Raw genomic sequence first — 22,040 nt, forward strand, 5'->3', positions numbered from 1 at the left:
TAGATTAGTGGTTATTTCAAAATGGAAGGGATTTGTGTTGTAGAAATACTTCCTTACCCTTCTTTTTGGCTGGGGGAAGCCATCCCTGTGTCTCCGTCTCGCTCGTGAACGTGAATGCAAACCCGGTCCTTTACTGAGAGGGTCAAATGAGTCTGGAGTCAAATCAACACCATGAAGAGTTTAATCACATGATTTAGCAGCCCAGGTAGAAGTGTCACTGTCACTGAGGTACTATGGGACACCTTACAGCTGACAATCACACTTGTATATTCAAGTAATCCTGACATTTGAGTAATTTAGCAATCCGTGCATTTGCTGTATAAAGATGGCAAATTCTCAGTAGGACAAAAAAGCCCCCCAAACAGTGGGTGTATTTGTTCAGACAAATATCTTAGCAACCACTCCACATGGATTATACCCAGGGATACAGAAATGATGAATTCAAAGGAGGTAAGACAGAACTTCCGGCTACTCCTGTCAGAGGTTGTCTTTAAAGACAGCAGTAATATTCTAACAATAGTAATATTTTATAGATGTGATCAACTACTGCAGCTTTAAATATCCACTGTCACTAGATAAAAATGCACAAGCAGGCTGCTGGGACAATGTTCATGCAGAAAATTGTGTGTGCTTTTATAAAACAATGAGTTTTTCTTCACATGACACCGACCTGATGGGAAATCTGCCTCCAGATCTTGTTCCACATCACCTTTGGAGAACGGCTTGAGCTCTGGATCAGGCTCTGGCAAGGCATTGGATCTTAAGGTGTAGTGATTCAACTCCTCCTCCCAGCTGTGAGGAGTGGACACTGCCTCTGATTCCAGATCTCCACTGTAGGTGCTGCCCTGGTCTGCAACGAGAGGGACCACAGGCACCATGTGCTACAGGAAAGGCAGAACCAGGAGTTTGCAAGAAAAGATGCAGCAGGATCAAAATCCATTTGGAAAAATAAAGAAATCTGACTGACCTTTCTCAAATATCTTGGGGTCCAGGAAGAGCTCGTGCTCAGATGTTTGAGATCCTTTAGAAAAAGAAGAAAATCTGTATCTACACTTGGTTGACAGTTTGCACAACTGATATAAAATACTTTGAACAGCAAAAATCTCTGTATTAGGTCATAACATGAACACACATGCTGGGCCTTCTCCTCCACTGCAGCTCTCCTGGCAGCTTTCTACCTTGCCTATGCTATTGCAGGGGAGACAGAAATCACAACTAATGTAGGTTTGCTTTTCCAAAGGCTTCCATCCCTCCCTGTTTGTTATCCAGTAGGATATTTTGTTTATCTCTTTCCAGCTTGTTTCACTTTCATTACATGGATTGGTCGCTCTCCAACAAACTCTGACCTGCCTCACCCTCCATAAAAAGCCTGATAGGAAAATTTTCTTTCAAGGCAGCTGCTCTGTCTTCTTGAATTTGACTCTTCTTTCTAACACATGATGCACTGATCTGGAGGTTTCCAGCTCTGGTAACCTGTCCCTGTCACCACAAGTCAAATCAGCATGTAGAATGAGGGAAAGGGAAATTCTGTGGTGAGAGGACCTTCACCTCACTGCATTTCATATCCTTTTCAAAACCACCACCTACCACCATGAGAGTGTGTTTTATCTCTCTCTGCATCTTCTGCAATCATTTCTGCCATCTGAAGGAGATCAGCTTCAAATGGATTAATGGAAATCTTTTCCTTGTTTTCCTGAATGTTTTCAATGATCTTATCAGCATTGTCCGGGGTGGTTGGGATGAGCATGGGAACTGGTACCTATGGAACATGTGGAAAATGTCAGAACATACTTAGGGGTGAAGGGAAACAGCAAATACACCTCAGGAGGTCCTTCCCATTTAGCCTTATGTATATTTTAGGACTATTAAAATGAAGTTAAAAATAACTCCAGACTGGACAGCTCTGTACTCTCTCTACAATTTGGTAGTTCTGTGCGATAATGTTAAACCAAATATGATGTAATAAGGAGGGAAATGGCATCAAGGAGTCCAAATACCACTTGCATGAGCAGACAGAGCACCCAGTGACACAGTGAACCACTGCCTTCTGTAGTGAACAGCATCATAATTTACACAGAACTGCAGCATAACTTACAGGTATTGGCATTCCCAGGGGAACTGGTGTGTACTGGGTGTAGAGGTGGAGGGGCACTGGCACAAACACTGGTACAGGAACAGGTACTACAATGATCTGGGGCTGAGCAGGTGCTTCTTCTCCTTCTGTTATAACAAAAACAGACCAAAAAATGTTGGAAAACACCATACAACAACCTGAAAACTAGTTACAGTTTAATTATACATTCAAAAATACTCTCTGTTACATAAATCATGTATTGCTCTCTCAACTGCAGTACAGACAATTCCAACAGGGGTAGGAGATCACACACCCACCTGTCTGGCATTCTTTGTTTTGTGTGTGAGGTTTGCAGGAGGTGGCTTTAGTCTGGGTGATTGGCTTACACAATAAAGCTTTGTTTTTCAGAAGCCTGGGTGGTTTTGATGATGGGAGCTTTAGGGCATCTGTCTGGGTACTTGCCTGTTTGGAAAACACAAAAGAGGGTCGAGTCAGTATTGGTTTGAAAGACAACATAAGACTAGAGTTGGTTCTATACTAGGGGAAGCTGAACAATTTAAAACTGTATTTGCTGATAAAAATGATCATTTAAAAACTACTGCAAAATAAGCTTGCTTATTTGGTGCTTTCTGGTCTCCATCTTAATTTAATTTGATTCAACAATAATGTTGTTTAAAGCTAATTTTGCTAATAAAGCTTATTTTGTTAACAGCGCAGTGAACAAATCTGCAAGAATATTTGGTTTCTGTCGTCAAATAACTGCTATAAACTTTTGACCTTGGAATTTTACTGATGGCAGAGATATAAAGAGGAATTATGTTAAGATACTTTTGATGACTAAAAGTCTGCCTGATACAGACACTGATAAAACTGAGTAAACTAATGTGAAAGCACTGAAAACAAATAAATGCAAAAAAGGAACAGCAATGCTGGCAGCAGCAGTATCATTTCCTGATACACACAGACTGACTATTCATGCTTGTACTAATGTCCTGCTAACTGTAATTTGCAGTCATGCATTCAAATAACAGGATCTGTTTCAAGAGGGAAAACTCATACTCTAATTCATAAGTGACACTCCAGCTAAAAGCAAAGCTGTCAATCTTCCAGAAACTAAAGCTACATAAAAGCATCTCTGATTTTAGGAGAGTTTGCAAGGTGTTACAGCACACACCTCAAAGAGCTCAGGAATAGGGATTCTCTGAGTTATCCCCAGATAAGTGGTGACAGTGGCTCCCCACAGCTGTTACCACACTGCCAGGGGGTGGGGAAGGAAAATGAAGCTGCAGGAGCTTGGTCATGCCAGTCCCAGCAGCCCAGGCTGGTCCTTTTGCTATTCTATCCCATTTCTGGGCACAAAAGGCAGCCTCAAGTGCAGAAACCACACATGAATTACTTGGGAACCACAGACACCTCAAGAGCTACAATCTGAACTACAATCTCAAGAACTACAATCCTAAATTTTGCTTTAAAACATCCAATTTGTCAGTGGACACAAGACTTTTGTACCATCTAAGTTCTATCCATTTTTTAAAAGCATCCACAAGCTGGATGAATTTTAGTTACAAAATGATAGTGCCAAAGTCTTGGATACTTTATTTGTTATTTATATAATTTGGGCAAAACTGAAAAAAGTCTCTTATAAAACTTACATCTCCTATTGTTTTTGCTGTCACAGTAGGGACTGCACCTGTGAAGGAAAAAAACCCATACAATAACATGTCTACTTATCATCAAGAACAATAATCCATATTCTGCCAAGGTCAAAAAAAAAAAGAATTCCAATTAAAACTCATTCCCTGATGTATGTACATAAATTTAAGTCATTATTTATCCCTAGATAAAGGAAGGACAAAAGCAATCATCTGCAGTGATGTGAAGCATAATGAAGAGGTGGCCGCTGCTCTCAGTAAAATCCCTGAGCAAATATAAATGTTCAGGAGTAGAGATGTAAAAGTACAGGCATGGTATTCAGCTGCCTTACCCTGTAAAACATTGTTGGAGTTAACAGTAGGCTGGGCAGCTGGGGTGCTTGCAAGGGACACCACGTTTGCTATGACAGGGGTTGAGTCCTTTCTTAAAGAAGGAGGGCCTGAGGAGGAGGCTGGTGCCATGGAAAGGTTTGCTGGACACAGTGGACAGAAGAAAATGAGAAGAAGCAGTAAGATAATTGAGAAAAAAAGCATTTCTGAAACAACACCCACCCTTGAGATCTGTCTCCAGATGAAAGAGGCTGCTGTGTGAGAAGGGGATGGAGGTGTCAGGTTGCAGCATTTCAGTTTAAACAGGAGCTAGTTCCACAAGCAAATCAAGCGAGAAGGGAAAAGAGCTGCCACCAATGTAAGCAGCAGATTGCACCGAATTGAAACAATGTGCACCATGGCCTAAAAACCGACAGTTAATATTTTATTGGTTTGGGGCATCCTACTCTTGCAGCCACTCAGTGGGAAATTATGCCCCTCTTTAGGATCAGTGATATTCCTGCTTTTCCTTTCCCTTCCTGTCTTTGAGGGCCTTTCATCTCTTTGTGTCTCTACAGAAACCCACAGTTCCTGTGGGCTTCATTCCTACCCTCATTCCCATTCCACCTCAAGGAAACAGCTACAGCACTTGTACACCTTGGGATTGATAATTCCCAAGAATAAACACTTAATTACACAGAAATGGGAAGCCTTCATATGCCTACAGACTGCACAGAAGGGGCTGGTTTAAGTGCATATATAGGAGTCTGTATCTAAAACCATTAAGTCTATTAATTTCATTGTTAAAAGAATATTAACATTCTACCATATCTTCTTGGTGTTATGAAGTCAAGCTAGATATTTAATATTTAACATGTCTGCACTAAATATCAGTAGATTTTAGCCCAATGAAACAGCTTTTTGTTTCATGAAATGGGAAGTCTTCATATGCCTACAGACTGCACAGAAGGGGCTGGTTTAAGTGCATATATAGGAGTCTGTATCTAAAACCATTAAGTCTATTAATTTCATTGTTAAAAGAATATTAACATTCTACCATATCTTCTTGGTGTCATGAAGACAAGCTAGATATTTAATATTTAACATGTCTGCACTAAATATCAGTAGATTTTAGCCCAATGAAACAGCTTTTTGTTTCATGAAATGGGAAGTCTTCATATGCCTACAGACTGCACAGAAGGGGCTGGTTTAAGTGCATATATAGGAGTCTGTATTTAAAACCATGAAGTCTACTAATTTCACCACAGAATATTAACATTCTACCATATCTTCTTGGTGTTATGAAGACAAGCTAGATATTTAATATTTAACATGTCTGCACTAAATATCAGTAGATTTTAACCCAATGAAACACCTTTTTGTTTCATGAAAGGGGCTGAAAGTAAGTGCTTTTGCTTCATCTTTAAAATTTGTTTGGTGCACAAAGCAATTGCATTTCACAGCTACAGAAGTTTGAAATGGTCCAAAGTAAGAGTGATCTAAACCAGAGCCCACTCAACAGCAACAGAAAAGCTCCCCAGGAGAAGACAGATCTTAGAGAGTTCACTGAAGTGAATTTGCAGATAAACATCCATCTCACTGCCCCACACACCAAAAGGCAACACCATCCCCAGGCTGCTTTACCTGTGTTGTTTGGGAGTGGAGGGTCAGGAGCACTTTGCTGTTTACAGAACAACAGAATACAAAGCAGATTGCAAAAATGCTTCATCTCCCCTTGCCACTTTATGGACTCGTTGAGTTTACCTTGTCTCTTACAACCATCACACTTTGCCATCTAGGAAAACAGAGGGAGGGAGAAATTGAGCACATCTGGAAACACCAACAAGGGGTAGAGGTATAAAAACCTAGAGGATGTGAGAATATAGCTTACCTGGTAAAACAAAACAGTGAATTTAGACATGCATTCCTCTGAGCAAAACTCCTCTGTTTTCCCCCCAAAGTGATTCTGGACCAGTTTGGGGGAGGTTTGTAAACAGTAACTGCACATTTTACAGTGGTTTCCCCAGCGCTTGGACAAGTCGTGTTTATAGAGCAGTTTACAGACTAAAAGAAAACAGCAAAAATATTCTTTAATACCAATATGAAAATCTTTCAGCACTCCTAATTCCTGTATTAAGTGATGTCTGTAATAATTCATTGAAACATACCATAAAAATTGTAAAATATGAACAGGGTTCTGTGCTCCTAAACCTAAAAAACACATTCCTAACTTAAAAATATTAATTTATTTTAGTATTACTGATAATTTTTAGGCAAAACACTTGTGACTTGATTTCTCTGAGGCAGGGTTTTGCCCTTTCTTACCTTCACTACAGAATGTTTTATCTATGCCTGAGACTCTCACTGTCTCCTTGATAATTTTCTCAAACCTGCAGTATTCACACAAAGCCATCATATTGCCCTTCTTCTTATATTCATCACAGCAGGTCTTCCCACAGAACTGGAACATTTTACCCTGCAACACAGCCAGAATGTTTTGGTTTCAGTGTTTGAATGAGTCACATCTCAGATAATACATTTAAATTGTTAATAGAAACGCAGAAGAGTATTTATACCCTTAGAAATCAGCAACAGAGCACTGGCAGATGATTCTCCCCATTTAGTTTTATAATAAAGCAAAATTTCTTGCAGAAAGCCCTCACCAATGGTCTTTGTCCTTGGATTAAAAGGTACAAGAGACAGGGATGTGTTTATTTAGACAGGCAATTGTTTGATTTGGGGTTTTTTTTGGAGTTCTTTTTTTTTCTGGTTTTAAGACCATAGAGATAATATCAGTATTAATTTGATATTGGTTAAAATCAGTTTTAAAACCCTCCACAGCAGGTCTGTGCAAGCAACAAAGCAGTACTGCCAGACCAGTGCACATAAACAACAATTTTTTGAGTTTCTGTTGTGAAAAAAAGAGCTTTGAAAGCCCTGATCTTTATTACCTTGTAGTCAAGCAGTTCTGGTTTGGTGGCAAATGATCTGTTACAGTGGTGACACTTGATTTTCACAACAGAACGGGTAAAGGTGACCTGCTGGCACTGGGCAGCCAATCTCTGGAGCCCTGCTGCTGCTGGGCTGCTGGTGGAGCTGGGGGACACAGTTGAGGTGGTGCCAGTGGCTGACACTGTCCCCGAGGAGATGCTCACAATGACCTGGCCCTGAGACAGGGGCACCACCGAGGAGTTCAGCCCTGTAGGCTTGTTGAACAGATTCTGTGGGAAAACAAAAAAACAGGCTTTATTTTACAGGGTTACATCTTACACCTGGGTATTTCCACCATCAATTTAGCATTCTAGTTAATTCAGCTAAAAAGAAATCCTAGAATGTCACACCTGAAAAGCTACTACACAATTGTAGCTGCAAAAATTTCGTATGCTCCCATCTGACATAGCCAAGTGATACTGAGGGTTTGCTGAGGTTTTACAGCTGTTGCACTGAACTTGAACACCTGAGGGCGAAACAGAGAAGAAAAAGTGATTTATGCAACATCAAGTTGTATTGCAGCTAATTTTGCACAGTGCATACAAAAACAGAGTCTGAGTGATGAGCCAAGGCACAGACAGAAGCCCACGATGATGTTTCCACAGATTCAGGAGCAGACACTGCAGCTGCTGTGCCTGGTGCTTGCCAGAAATTTAATTAATCTCCCAGTATCCCTAGGATGTCAGTAAGCATTTTTCTATTTCCACATGAAAAATAGCTGAAAATGTTTGCCTAGCTCCATGCAATGTTGGGCAGAGGTAATAAAGCTGATCACCCCAGGGAACAAGGGCCAGGAGAGTCCCAGCACTGGGATGTCCACACAATGTTTGTCTAGCTGGAAAACCCACCAGCTGCACTTGCCAGAGCAAAAATAAAACAGATTTAAGATTGGTTATCATGTGGAGTTCCCTAAAACCAAAATTGAAATAGCTGTACTGTCACTGCTACATTTATCTACAACAGAATGCCCTTTAATTCCCATCTCAGCACTTAAAAAACACTTAAAAAAAACTTAAAAAACACTTCCCACCCTCCCAAAAAGAATATCAGCCTTAACTTTCAAGACAAATAAAGTTGGGATATGAGCCACAGGAAATGAAGCTTCTATAGAAGTAAAAGGATGAGCTTACCTGAAGAAGTGACCATTTTTACTCTGTATGCTGACAAACAGTTAACAGAACAAAACAGTTCCATCTTCCCCAAGTTATTTGTGCCCTCCACCATCTCAGCTGAAGATCTCAGAGATTTACACAGTGTGCAGGGTGTAATTTTAGCTGACTTCTGTGGAAACAGGGAAATTGTTTAATTATGTGAAACTTGGCATTTTTTATTAACCTGGAAATTGTCGTTAATATATAAAATATTTATAAAACGTGCTTGAAACAGAGCTTGTTTTACAGCTGTGTAATTTATGGTGCAGATTTATTGATCTGAGCTGTGGTTTGAGCACCTTCCCAGGCCACTTTAACCAGTACCAGGCTCTCTGGGTACTGCAAACACTCCTACAGGTACCAGCACAGATCAGCACCTTGTACCAGACAACTTCCAACAATTGCTGAGGGGATTGACATTTTGCTTATGGTTTTTAATGCATCAGCTCTGTAGATAAACAATATTCCCACTGAAGAGATGAGGAAACAAGGAACAGGGGGAAGCAGGTGCCCTGATGATGTTTGATAGCAAAATGGGAAAGAGATCCTTATTCTAGTAATAATCACAGTTTTCAGTGTGTGGTCTACAAACACAGGAAAAAGCCTGATTTTCATAGACACATTTTCTGTGTTTAAGGTTTTTTTAAGGTCTTTAAGTTTGGAAAAAACTTTGGGAATTAATGCACCAGATTATTTTAGTATGACAGCCTTAAAAATGCACTTTGTTCTGTCAGCAGCAATTCCAGCTCTTCACAGGACAAAACAGAATAAAAGGTTTTAGGGATTTTAAAACACCCACAAACCTCCAGAAACTATCAGAATGTACCTGACAATTGAGTTGAATACTATTTAAAAATCAATTAAAAATAGATTTGACTTAATCTTATAAGCTTTGAACATGCTGTATTTTCAAGAGAATTATCACATATGGGGTTTTGATGTGTGATATAAAAGCAGCAAGAAAATGTTTCCAGCTTATTTAATTTTATCTCCAGATTTGTTTCAGAGGACAACTAATTCTGAAGGCAATTTTCTGGATGAAATACATTTACCATAATTTTATATTTTTTCAATTCATTAGGCCTTTCTTGACCTAAGTGGCCTGGATAATGGGACAGCAGAGTCAAGTCATAAAATGAAGTTCCATTCTTTTATCAGAGGGCAATTTTTCCTAAAGTAATTGCATTAGAATAAATAATTCAAAAATTATTGAGCTATTATAATAAATTAAGGTTCTCTGAAATGCTCAGGTCTTCAATAATAAAAAATAAATATGAAAAGTTTAAAAGTTAAAATCATAATTATGAACTAATTATTACTTTTCCTTTCCACTTAATTCAAAGGCTACAATTTAATAAAGAATATTCTTTAATGAGCATTTCAAGGCTGAAAACAGCCACATGAGGCTGCTGCTGAGTGGTCCCACTGTGTCTTTCACACTGGAATTGTCTGGTAGCTGGTCCAGTGGTGATAAAAAAACAGAGCAACACATTTGGGCAAAGATTAAGCAGCAAATTTTCACGCCTGGAAGTGTTCAAAACCCACTTTGACCTGTGACACTTAGTGATATGGTTTAGTGGGCATTGGGTATTTGGTTGAAGGATGGATTTGATGATCTTGGAGGGCTTTTTCCAACCTTAATGATTCTGTTATTCTTGAAATGACAAAAGGAATTACTTTAGACCAATAGAGGAACTGAAATAACCAACCAGTAAATTGGGTGTTTCTTAAAACACTTAAAATCTAATTAAAAATTAGATGGATTTTTTTTTTTTTTGTATTTTGTCCAAATAGAGAATCATGGAATCCTAGAATGTTTTGGGTTGGAAGGGACCTTAAAGCCCATCCTGTTCCACTCCCTGCCATGGACAGGGACACTTTTCAATATCCCAGCTTGCTCCAAGCCCTGTCCAACCTGAGTTTGGACACTTCCAGGGATGGAGCAGCCACAGCTGCTCAGGGCAGCCTGTGCCAGGGCCTCCCCACCCTCACAGAGAAGAATTTCTTCCCAATGTCCATCTAAACCTGGAATTTCTTCCCAATATCCATCTAAACCTGGAATTTCTTCCCAATATCCATCTAAGCCTGGAATTTCCTCCCAATGTCCATCCAAGCCTGGAATTTCTTCCCAATCTCCATCTAAGCCTGGAAGTTCTTCCCAATATCCATCTAAGCCTGGAAGTTCTTCCCAATGTCCATCCAAGCCTGGAATTTCTTCCCAATATCCATCTAAGCCTGGAAGTTCTTCCCAATATCCATCTAAGCCTGGAATTTCTTCCCAATGTCCATCTAAGCCTGGAATTTCTTCCCAAGGTCCACCTAAGCCTGGAATTTCTTCCCAATATCCATCTAAGCCTGGAAGTTCTTCCCAATATCCATCTAAGCCTGGAATTTCCTCCCAATGTCCATCCAAGCCTGGAATTTCTTCCCAATATCCATCTAAGCCTGGAAGTTCTTCCCCATATCCATCTAAGCCTGCCCTCTGGCAGTGGGAATCCATTCCCCCTCGTCCCATCACATATACCTGCTTGTAACCTGTCACACATATGGAACTGCAGAATTTTTTGGACTGTCCCTCTATCTGCAGGATGTGACACTGGCCAGAGCCACTGTAGCAGTATCCCCCACAATATTCACAGCAGTTCATGGTCAGGTTGTTGGCCGAGCGGAACTGGGAGAAGCAGGCGTCGCTGCAGAGCTTGTGCACCACGTTCTGGTAATTCACCTCGTGCCTGATCTGCAAGGAAAGGAATAAACAGCAAGGACAGGAAGAATTTCTGTGGTCATCTCTGAGACAGCAAGTTGTGCTGAGCTAAAATTTCAATGAGGAAAATGGAAATTACCACTGCGTTCTTCTGGCACATGCTGCACTTGCTGGAAATGCTGTTGGTGTGGATAGTGACAATGGGTTTCCTTTTCAGTTCATATGTGGACAGACAAGACTGGCTGCAGAAATCCTTACTGAAGTCTGTGTTGTCAAACTGGGCAGTGATTACATCCTTTGGATTTAGAATTTCTCTGTGGAAAAAGAAAAACAAACACAGAGATAAAGGATTAATGCGAGATCCATGTCAACTTGCTTATTCTGGAGACTAAACATTCTCCAGGAGAGGGTGAATCCATTTAACTGAAACCTTGAATACATTAACTACCCATGTTTTACTTCATTTTAGGGATTCATAAATCTGTTTCTCTTTAGAAGAAATAATGCATAAAATACTTTTTGAAAAGGTACTCTTGTTAGCAATTTTGAGAGTGCAATGACATTTTGAAATGGCAGGTGGATGCTGGACCTTTTGAAACACAGTTTTTCATATTTGGCTCATTTAAATATAAAAAAGAGAAGATGCATTCTGCACCACAGAGGCTTTAAAAGCTATGTGTGTGTAAAACCCAATTAAGGAAATGGAACTGCAAGCAGACAGACCAATTAACAAAGAACAGCATCAGCCACCAATTTTTGAAGGGAAGCATAGGAAGAGCTTCCCTTCAAAAGGGAAGGAGGAGCAGCACTACCTTACAGCAAGGGGCACAAGAACAGAACTGAAGCCTTTCATTATCTGCCTGAATATCAATTATTAGTGGAACTAATAAAAGCACTGTCCTACTTTGAGCAGCTTGAGCAGGTTTTCTTGGTAGAAGCTGGTGGGCGAGAAGCTGGAATGGTGTATCCAGTGAGGCACAGTGTGGAGCAGAAGAGCTGGGTTGAGCCTTTCCTCTGGTAGGCAGTTTGTCCCTTCTGCAGGATTTTTTTACAGCCAGAACAGGAAACCCGAACAGCTGTGCTTGGAACTGAGGGGAGCATTTTACTCATGCCAGAGGATGCCACAGCAGGCTGGAAACCTGATGACAGCTGTGGAACTAAAAAAAAAACCCACACAGAGAAAACACAGAGTCAGTGTTACAGATCCATTACAAAGAACTCACTGGTGTGCAGGGGCAGGCACAAGCTCATAGTTTTATTTAGGTTGTCAGAGTCTAGAGGAGAATCAAATAGCAGATGAACTCTCCACAAATACATGCCCTGTGCTGGTTTTCTGCATAGCAGATTTTTGTAATACTCTGAAGATGGAGAATACACTTTTAACATCCCTTTTGTGGAATCATAGAATGGTTTAGGTGGGAAGGGACTTTAAAGATCATCCCATTCCACCCCCTGCCATGAGCAGGGACACCTTCCACCATCCCAAGTTGCTCTAAGCCCTCTCCAACCTGGCCTTGGGCACTGCCAGGGATCCAGGGGCAGCCACAGCTGCTCTGGGCACCCAGTGCCAGGGTTTCCCCACCCTCACAGGAGAACAATATTTTCTAAGATCTAATCTAAATCAGCCCTCCTTCAGCTTAAGACTATTTAACACATTCAGTTCTCCTATGCATTTTACATTCAATTTTCCTACGCTTCAAAACCACAATTATTTTATAATAATCTCAATTTTATTCTCTTTAAACCAAACTAGTTCTTCATTCCTACTGGGATCAGTCACAGCAAATGAAATGCAGAGTGACCTGCAGTATTTGCAAAGGTGACACATTTTACAGATTTAAATGAAATTAGTGTTGCCTATTCCTTACCAAGAGGATTGCCACTGACTGAAAATACAGCACTGATTTTCAGCTCCCCTTCCTGAGATTTTGGCTGTTGGCCGTACTCCTAAAACAAAGGGAAAGAGAACAAACACACACATGTAATGACAGCTTACATGATTCCATTCCTTCACAATGCTGCATTGAACCTCAGGGAAAGAGTGGCTGTCCTAAGCCTGCTCCAAAGGCTGGGTGACAAGTGAGCACCACACACAGCTCCTGCTCAGAGCAAACCACACCTGAGGGGGCACAAATGGACAGGTGGGGCTGCCTGGTGCATCCCCCTCTGCAGCTGCACTCCGAGACACCTCAGAATTTAGTAAAACTTAAGGAAATCTCTGCTTTCCATTCCAACTTTCCAGCTGGAAGTGCCCCTGTTCTGGGAAAGAAGTTTTATCTTCACATAAAGGAGGATAGCAAGGAAATAGAGCTGGGAGGGGAGAGTTCTTTATTAACCAGGAGTTAAATCTTGGAGCAGCCTAAGGTGAAGCTTTGCAGCAGACCAAGGCTGGACCATCACAGTCCCAGCTCCAGCATGAAGGGAATCACCCCACATTTGGTAGAGGATGAGAAAATCCCTGGCCAGCTGCTGCTGGAATAGCTGACATGCTCTGAATGACTGGCTGAGTCCCCAGCAGCAATTCACGCTGCCAGCACACTTCCTGCCCCTGCTCTCCCCAGAAATCTGAGCCAGAAAGCAGCTTGGAACACTCCACATGGAAATCTTAATAGGCTGAAGAACATAATCTCTTGGAACTCCAGAGATGATAAGATTTAGCCTACTTCCAGTCGTTTGGGAGCAGTGAGGCATGATGTCATGTTACGACTGAGCTAAATTCACAGTTGCTGCCCGGCTGCCAGGGAAACCAACTCAGAATCACTAAGCAAAAGGAAGCTCTCCCTTCCCTGTGGCAGTGAGATGCTCCCCCAGCTTCTGCCAGCTCCCAAAATCCCACAACAACCTCCACTGAGCACTCCTTCCTCTCACTCCTGTGGGAAAAATTGAAATTTCTATACTAGACAAGCAAATTATGTTTCCCAGGAGACAGGCAGTGGTATTCCTTGACCATGTGAACCATCAGACTGAAACAATCAAATCTCAGGTTGAGAAGCTCAAAGCTGGGTATGGGCATGCTGTGATGAGATTCTTAAGCACCATTTTTATTATTATTATTATTATTTAAAAATTAATCATTTGCAGACATACAGTTTTTAAAGCATTTTAACTGTAATTGTATCATTAGTCAAGAGTAGGAAAAGAAATGGAGGCAAATCCTGACATCAACTGTGCATGATCAAGCAGTTTCACAGCAGCTTAACAGTGCTGAAAGCCAAAAACCTTCAGCTCCAACTATTGGTTACAGCAAGAAATGCTCTTATCTTTCAGGAAATATTAAAAAAAATCCATTAAATCCCCCCCCATAATAATTCCAATCTAAAGCAAAACAAAATGAACTCAGTTCTCCTACTTTTCCAGTATCAGGCAGAGTTGATAATCACAGGATTTTACTCCAGGAAGGAATTTTTTGAACCATACGATATTTGACATTTAAATTCTTCAAGTCTTCATTTTTACTTATTAATATGATCTTTGATAACCACAGACATCTCGCCTTGCATTCCACACAAATCCACACAGCAGATGCCATCTTGGGAGGACAAAAGAAGAGACAGATTTAACTAATCTACACGTGGTTTGACATTCTACAGGTGCAAGGAAAAATAAACCCAAACAATCCCACAGAGACTGAACAAATCAGAAGGACAGTAAAATCTGAAGTTGCAAATATTTTACTTATTCAATTGAGAGTATTATGGGAAAAGAAGAAAAAGTGCTGGGAAGACAGGCCCAGAGAGCAGAGGAGCTTCAGCAGAAAGACAAAGACTGATGCTAAAAACTAACACCTGCACAGAACACCAACACTCACATGTTGGTACAAAGGGATGCATCATTTTGGGAAGTTTTGCACACCTTTAACATATAAAATCTGACATGTAACCCAGATATGAGCAGTGAGGAGCCAGGAATTGCAGCACAGCTCGTTCCCCTGGTGTCACACAGCAAACCAGAGGCACAGATTTTGGCTGGAGCTCAGCAATCCTGGCCCCAGCATTGCTCAATCCACAGGTCAGACCTTCTCCAGATTGCAATTACTGATTTTTACCTCTATCATCACAAAAAGTGTCAGTCTTGAATGAGAAAGTCACTTAAACACATACTTAAATTGACTTCACTGATGTGTAAGTACTTAAATATTTTGCTAAGTCCTTTGAGTGCTAATTTAAAACAAGAACTACTATGTTTGCAAAGGCAGCTTTTAAGAAGGAAGTAGCAGCACTAGCTACTTTAATTAATATCTCTAATTATGAGCACTCATAAGTTATTTAACAAAACGTGATTTACAGTTTATTTCCTAGTTAGATAAAATGTCTATGTAGCCACAGATTTAGTTACAGAAGTTTTAAAGCACTTGGCTTTGTTTCTAACTGAAAAGAAAAACATTTTCAGAGACAAGGTAACAAGACATCAAAAAGTTGAGGGGGGGTGGGTAATTTTTTTATAGTAGTGTAAGAGGGAAAAATCCTTCTACTAAACTATGTTCTTCAAATTAAATTTCGGTCAATAAACCAAATAAATGGCTGAATTTTTGTTCAGCTTAAGCGGTCAGCTGTCAGACCAAAATGAGAAATGCAATGGGAAACTTACCTCAGAATTACCAGGTTCATCTTTAATTTTGTCTAATAGTCCCTGCTGTGGGGCCATAGCTTTAGCATATTCGTCATCCAAAGGCTCCTTCTTAATTCTAATATTTGGTGCAAAGAAATTCCCCAGCTCTTGTCCAATAGATTCCTTACTAGAAAATAGGTAGCTAGACTCCTGAAACAATAATATGAAAAAGAATTCACCCTCCTGCATCTGCCATGAGGAGCTGGGCTGCTGCCAAGGGGAGTTTGTGCTGCAGACCGAGAGATTTGGGTCCTGCCAAGGTGGGAGAAATGCTGGGCAGCAGCTGCTGCCTCAACCTCCCTGCAGCCCCCTCTCTCATCCCACCCCCAATGCTTTGCACTCCTCTGGCAAAGCAGAAAACACCCAGCTCTGTAAGTTGGTTGTTTGGGAGTGTCTCCTGTGGATACAGCTGTTCCCTGGCTCATGTGGAAAAAAAGCAGCAGGTCAGGTGGATGCATCCAGCTGTAGGTTCGGCTCACCGGTCACTCCAACCATGCTGAATAAGAAAAGTGGCTACCAAAAGAATCCTCAATCCAAAGAGAGGCTCAGGAAAATTTTTACAAAATTATATGTACTGGTTAAGTAGTAAAGATGTCTAAGAGTCAGAAGATCAGTTTCCTTAACACTCAAATTTACACTCAAATACAAAATACGTATTTTGAATTATTCCAGCATATTGCTGCACTTGCAAAAGTGGTTGAAAGATCTATAGCTTACCCTGAAGTTAGTTTCTGGAGTTTGTGGCGCTAACTGCGTCCGTAATGTTTCTTCTACTTGATTATGAACTGAGGAAAACATATACATTAAATAGAAATGAATACAGGTTCCAATGCATTTCCTTTAAAACTATCAGAGTCTCATCCTGCTCCCCAACCCCAGTGGCTGACAGCACCTCACCACTATTAAACTACTCCCTTTCTCCTCCCTGTAGGAAAGGTGGTAATCCCTAAAGAAAATTGACTCTTTTTTAATTATTCTATTGGATCATCATTTTCCCATTCCAGCAAAATAGTTGCAAGCTTCCGATGCAAATTCTTCATTCAGAATTTTCCACACCTCACCAGGTTCTGAACTCCCCTGTTTTGACATTTAAATCACAAAATACTTTTCAGAGCAACATCTTCCAGCTTTTTCTTTGCTGTTCTGTTCTTTTGCCTTTTCCCCTCTTCTGAGGAAATAGCATCTTCTGCTTTTTTAGAATATATCATTTAAAAACTTTGGATTTGCCTAGATATTGAGCATTTATCATTCTGGTTTCAACTACTGACTGCTTTACCTGATCTTTTAACTGCATGTGTTTGCAACTTTCTGAAATACATCTTATGTACAGAAACATTCTTCCCTTGACTTCAAACTGAAGTTACAAGTAGAGATACATCTGTACCTTTATTTTTAAAGACATCTTTATTGCTTCTCTATCATTGGTGCCACCTGGAAGCACTGATTTGAAGATGCTGTTGCTGAATATTTAAAGTTTAAACCTCAGAACTAGAAGCTGTGAATGTGAACAAGCAGCCAGGAGTGCCTCACGTGCTGGCTCACCCTCCCTCTGCTGAATAAGATTAAACCATGTGTTCCTGCTTGGTTATTCTTAACTCCTTCATTCACTGTTCTGCTTTCAGAGCTTGGGAAGACAAAAATAAATGTGTGGGCAGCAAGATTATGGAGACTGTCAAATGAGAAAGGGATTTTAGGCATCTTTGGTTCTTTCCATGTTGGCTGGATGAAGTCCAAGACACAAGTATTGGAGGAAGAAGGGGAGCAGTCTCCCAGGAAAAGCAGATTTCAAGCTATGTTCTGGCTTAGTTCCTGCAGACACTAACTCCTTTCTAGCAAGCCTTTCCCTGATACTATCAAATCCACACTGCTTTAAATGCCTAGGCATTAGTGAAGAATTGGTGTTATGCTCAAAAAATCTTTACTGGCCACCAACTTAACCTAAACTTCATCACCTTTTCTTTTAAGAAGCTCCATGGTCTATAAAAACCAGTGAGAAAAACCAAAAGGAAGCTTGAATTGTCACCCAGCTTGGTTTAGGAAACCACAACAACAAAGGTTATGTTGAGGCTCTGTAACAAGCTGAGGAGGATGAGACCTCCCTGACACTGCCAAGCCCTTTGCAAATCCTCCTCCTAACACAGAGTTCATTGGATTTCAGGGTTCTTCACAAAATGCTCCCCTACACACAGCTCTGCCTGTTCTCTTCAACAAGGTGATGTTTTTAATAATTAGCCCTATTGCTGATTTCTGTCTAATTCTTTCTTCCTCTTTGCTGGGCAGCCAGCTCTATGATGGCAACAGTTACCTGCTTTGTCAAGAAAACTGCTTTTCAATCTAGAATCCATATCTTTAGGGATTTTTTCCAACCGTTTTTCACGTTCTTGAAAATGTCCTTCTCTATTCTTGTCCTTGGCTGAAAAAGTCTCTTTGCCATTATCTCGTGTTCTGCTAAAATCTTTTCGAAGTGATTTAAATACAGGGCCCTGCTCAAAGGGGGAAGTGAGATCCTTCTGGGTTGCATTCTGAACCTGAATTTCTTTTTCACTGTCCAGTTCATGATCTGGAACTCTCTTGCCCTCTTGCAGATGATCTTCATCATGAATTGCTGAAGAAAGAGTGTCTTTTGGAGTGAAATTCTGCTCATCTTCGTTGTCACTCCCAACAACAGGTATGCCTGCAAGATCCCCAGAGTTCAGAAAATAATCATGATCATCACCCTGCAGTGAATTCTCAGCTCCTGCTCGGTTGGGTGCTCCGTAAGACAAGCTGTCCAGGGCAGGTGCTAAGTTGTGCTCAGCGTCCTCAGACATCTCTGCATCCAGAATTTCACCACCTAGGGAGAAAAAAATCTCAGTGAACTGTCAGAAAATTGACCAATTTCACGTGTAATGAAGGTGTGAGTGTCCTAATCTGGCTGATGCTGCAATTCCTTGAATATTCTCAACCTTTTCATGCCAACATTACTGTGAAAACACTGCTGACATAGAAAGGGTTCAGTTGCCCTCACCACTCTGAAGCAGAAGCTGAACTGAGTAAAACTAACCAAAGAAAGAAAAAATATTAATTTCCATTCACCTCACTTGGAGCACTTGTGGAGAAGGCAATGCAGGAGGGAATGAGCAGGAAGGGCTGGGATGAGGGCAAGACAGCCTTGCTCAGCAGCAATGACACTTCCAAGAAAGGCTTTGTGAAACTATGACATTAGAGAATAAATAGAAATACTTACATTTTTCTGTAATATCAAATACCGCATCAGATTTATCTTCAAACTGTAAAAAAGGAAAGCACTGTGTCATTGTCTTGGTCAGCTGCCATGTACTTTGCTAAAAAGTATCTGATCAAAACCAAGCTCGAGGATCACAATTCCTCCTCCTCCTTCCTTCCTTGCCTCAAGCAAATTTTTATGAATTAAGACTGAGAAGCCACACTAACCCTAATGAGTTCAGAATGCATAGAAAAGGCACACAAGGAAAATTTAGAAATAGTGTTGCTTCCCAGAGGAGAGAGGAAAGGGAATGCCAATTTTCTCTACTACCCGGGATAGCAGTACCAGGTCAAGGCCACAGATTCTGCCCTGATACTCCACAAGCCTTCATTCCCTTTGAAAATCATAAATAAAAACCAGGAGCTTGGGCAGCTCCCACTGCAAAGGCCCAAGGGTTTCACCTCTCTTAGAGGGAATTTTCCCCTTTCCAGGAACAGGGAAATGCAATGTTTAACTTCCCAACACAGAGAGTGTCAGTGTGAGCATAAGCACAGAAGACCCAGATGCTGAGTGCTGCACCAACATCTGGCTGCATTAAACATCCTCTGACAGATGCTGAAGTTGTTGGCATGTTGGATGGTGCCTGGAGAAGGAGAATTAAAGTTTCCTTCAGAATGTCCAACTCATTAGCAGCCTTCTTTTCTGCCCAAGAGATAACAGTAATTCATTTAAGCCCTCTGTCCTTTCTCTACACTTCTTTCCTGCTAGATCCAGCTCACACTGCAATTCTTAAGCCATCTTAGGGAAAGTAATGGGATTTGAGAGCAAAGGGATGAGGCCTAATTTCATTTAACTCAAGTCATTTAGTTGATAAATCCAGTATTTCTCAGGGATGTGATGGGGGCTATCAGTTTGGTAGCAGGGAGCTCTAGGAAAGGATGACATCAGACTGTCCCAGAGGTCATTTGATGGCAAAATGTCCCTTTCCAACACCACTTGCAGGTCTGCAAAGACAAGGCAGCTCCTTCAGCTTAACTGGACACACATGGAATAGTGAGAGCATGTCCATCAAGTCACTTGGATACCTCACCAGAACTTTCTGGTTTCTCTGAGCAGACACTTGAGGCTGGAAAAATAAAAGAGAAGCAAAACAAAACAAAAAAAAGGATACAGTTCCACAAGGCTGATGCAAGTCTTTTCCATGGAATTATCTACAGGGAAAGAGTAAGGAAACACCTCCCAGGAAGGTTTGCAAGGCCTGAGCTCTGCAATGATCTCAGGAGTGGCTGGAAGATGGAAGTTTAATGGTGATCTAGGAGCCCATTAACAGCCAACTAAATTTACACAGGTGTAAAATTAATCCCCATAAATACTGGATATATCAAGTGCTCATAGAGGCTGCTGAGGACAGGGACAGCAGGGGTGGGCTGCTTTTAGAGAAGAACATGGAGAGGAACTTGTTGCCATTTGATAATAATATCAGGGCATGAAGTTTTTGGAGGCAAAAACAATAGCCCAGGTCCTTGACTCTACACTGACCTTTTCTTGATCCTTTTTTGCTTCCTGTCAGGAATTCTCTGTCTTCTCCAACAGATTTTGATGGTGGGATGAAGGGAATTTTCAGCTGAGATAAGCTCATCCTTTTCTCATGGTAGATTTGTATCAAAGGAGTTCTTTAATCTTTTGAGACCCAAAGTACCTGGGGGAAAATATTCCAGGTCCTCCACAGCGCAGGCTGCCTTACACACCCAAACCCTAAATATTCCTTCTCCTCTTCTGGTGGTTACAAATCTTTTGCCAACAGCTGACAACCCCAGGAATGCTTGTATCACCAAGGGATACATTTTGCAGTGTGAATCTCTCTCACTGTTTCATTCAAAGAAACACCAACAGCACAAGGGGCCACCTGCAAGAGCATGAGGGACTCCCAGAAACGTTCTGGAGAAGCTGGAAAACATTTACAATCTACTTGGAAGGAACCCAAGACACTTCCCAAACACAAGGTCATCCTAGGGAAAAAAAACAACCCTGTTTTGTTTCTTCACTCATTATTTTGTGAGGATATGAAAAGAAGAAATCATCTTCTTTCAAAAGGTTTTCGGATACAGAGGAAGATCTGTGTCTGTGGTCAAAAGCTTTCCCTGGAAATATTTATAAACCTATTTATAAACCTATAAATTTATAAAATGCAATGTTTTAGGCTATGCCTTTAGGAACTCCAGCATCTGACAATACCAGCAGCTTTATCTAAGCCACCATTTAGTTCCTGACTGTGAACAGCATCAGAACTCCCACATAGTGTAAATTTAAAGGGAGAAAACCAGGGAAAGTTGGGATGATTGTATGTGTGTACACATATGTATCTACACACACATAAATATATATATATATATATATATATATATATATATATATATCCCAAACAAATTACTCATTCTATAAGTCTATAACTGGATTGTCCCTGAAATAAGAGCTAATATATTTTTTTTCAGCATTACTGTGGGGTATTCTCTCAGTTATGCACTTCTAGTCCCTTCCCCAATGCCACTGCAGTCTTATTTAATGCCACCTCAGGAGGAAATTTTGTGTATCACCAGTTACAAAAATGTGTCACTTTAATAAATCATGTACATTAGCTTTGAACTGGATTATGGTCTTGTATCACACAGAAATGTGAACAATAATGCCCAAATTACTATTTCTACATTATTCTATTACAGTTCTGCAAGGCAATTCCCTCCCTCCAGTCCTCATGCTTCCTCTTTTCATCACTCTTAATTCCTTTTATTTCTTCTGCTCAGATTTTTTAAGATTTAGTGAGAAGTGGAGCAAAAGTACTTGAGGGGCAAACATGGAACTGATGGCATTTCCTCTGCCAGATCTAAGGAGAAAGGCACCTCAACATTACCCCACATTAAGTCTTTGATAAAAGACTTTCCTACAAAAGGAAAGTCTCAGGAACAGAGTTTTCTGTTCAAATACTGAGCCTTCAACTCTTCAACTCAATCCTCAAAACACACTGGCAGGTGTAAAACAAAACTCAATAAAACAATATTCTAAACCACCTTCATTAAGTCATCTTGGCAAATATTTGCCAGAGAATAATAATTCTTAGTGGTTTTAATCATTTAACTCCATAAGGGTTTAATACAGAACAGTTGAAGTTTGGTATTAGTGAAATTCAATGTTTTAGGCTATGCCTTTTTAGTGACTGCCTCATTAGCTAGGACTGCACACAAAGTGGTGCTCTGCCTACTCAGGCTGTAAAAAACAAATGAATGAATGAATGAAATGAAACAAGAATGCAGAAATGGTGACAAAACAATGAGGTATTTCTGAAAGCAAA

General features: G+C 40.6%; 1 protein-coding gene across 6 annotated transcripts in view; it reads right to left on the reverse strand.

Moving 5' to 3' along the window:
- The window catches only part of ZMYM4 (zinc finger MYM-type containing 4), a 43,191-nt gene that overhangs the window by 10,829 nt on the left and 10,322 nt on the right, over positions 1 to 22,040 (reverse strand). The window contains exons 2-23 of one of the 6 annotated variants that reach the window (XM_054292499.1): positions 18,716 to 18,758; positions 18,206 to 18,322; positions 16,207 to 16,274; positions 15,469 to 15,639; positions 12,750 to 12,828; positions 11,786 to 12,038; positions 11,021 to 11,195; positions 10,702 to 10,914; positions 8,157 to 8,307; positions 7,377 to 7,492; positions 6,987 to 7,256; positions 6,361 to 6,511; positions 5,927 to 6,099; positions 5,680 to 5,830; positions 4,059 to 4,199; positions 3,727 to 3,764; positions 2,392 to 2,536; positions 2,096 to 2,220; positions 1,588 to 1,759; positions 968 to 1,021; positions 671 to 850; positions 58 to 152 (exon numbers count right to left, since the gene is read on the reverse strand). In XM_054292499.1, coding sequence (XP_054148474.1) covers positions 58 to 152; positions 671 to 850; positions 968 to 1,021; positions 1,588 to 1,759; positions 2,096 to 2,220; positions 2,392 to 2,536; positions 3,727 to 3,764; positions 4,059 to 4,199; positions 5,680 to 5,830; positions 5,927 to 6,099; positions 6,361 to 6,511; positions 6,987 to 7,256; positions 7,377 to 7,492; positions 8,157 to 8,307; positions 10,702 to 10,914; positions 11,021 to 11,195; positions 11,786 to 12,038; positions 12,750 to 12,828; positions 15,469 to 15,639; positions 16,207 to 16,274; positions 18,206 to 18,322; positions 18,716 to 18,758 — 3,081 coding nt within the window. Of the gene's footprint in view, positions 1 to 57; positions 153 to 670; positions 851 to 967; positions 1,022 to 1,587; positions 1,760 to 2,095; positions 2,221 to 2,391; positions 2,537 to 3,726; positions 3,765 to 4,058; positions 4,200 to 5,679; positions 5,831 to 5,926; positions 6,100 to 6,360; positions 6,512 to 6,986; positions 7,257 to 7,376; positions 7,493 to 8,156; positions 8,308 to 10,701; positions 10,915 to 11,020; positions 11,196 to 11,785; positions 12,039 to 12,749; positions 12,829 to 15,468; positions 15,640 to 16,206; positions 16,275 to 17,794; positions 18,323 to 18,715; positions 18,759 to 22,040 lie in introns of those variants that run through there. The other 5 variants (XM_054292495.1, XM_054292494.1, XM_054292498.1 and 2 more) reach the window with 5 other exon arrangements.

The sequence above is a fragment of the Melozone crissalis genome, unplaced genomic scaffold (genome assembly GCF_028551555.1).
Source record: "Melozone crissalis strain CALT ecotype California unplaced genomic scaffold, PUWL_Pcris_2 ptg000111l_1, whole genome shotgun sequence".
NCBI classification, from domain to species: Eukaryota; Metazoa; Chordata; class Aves; order Passeriformes; family Passerellidae; genus Melozone; species Melozone crissalis.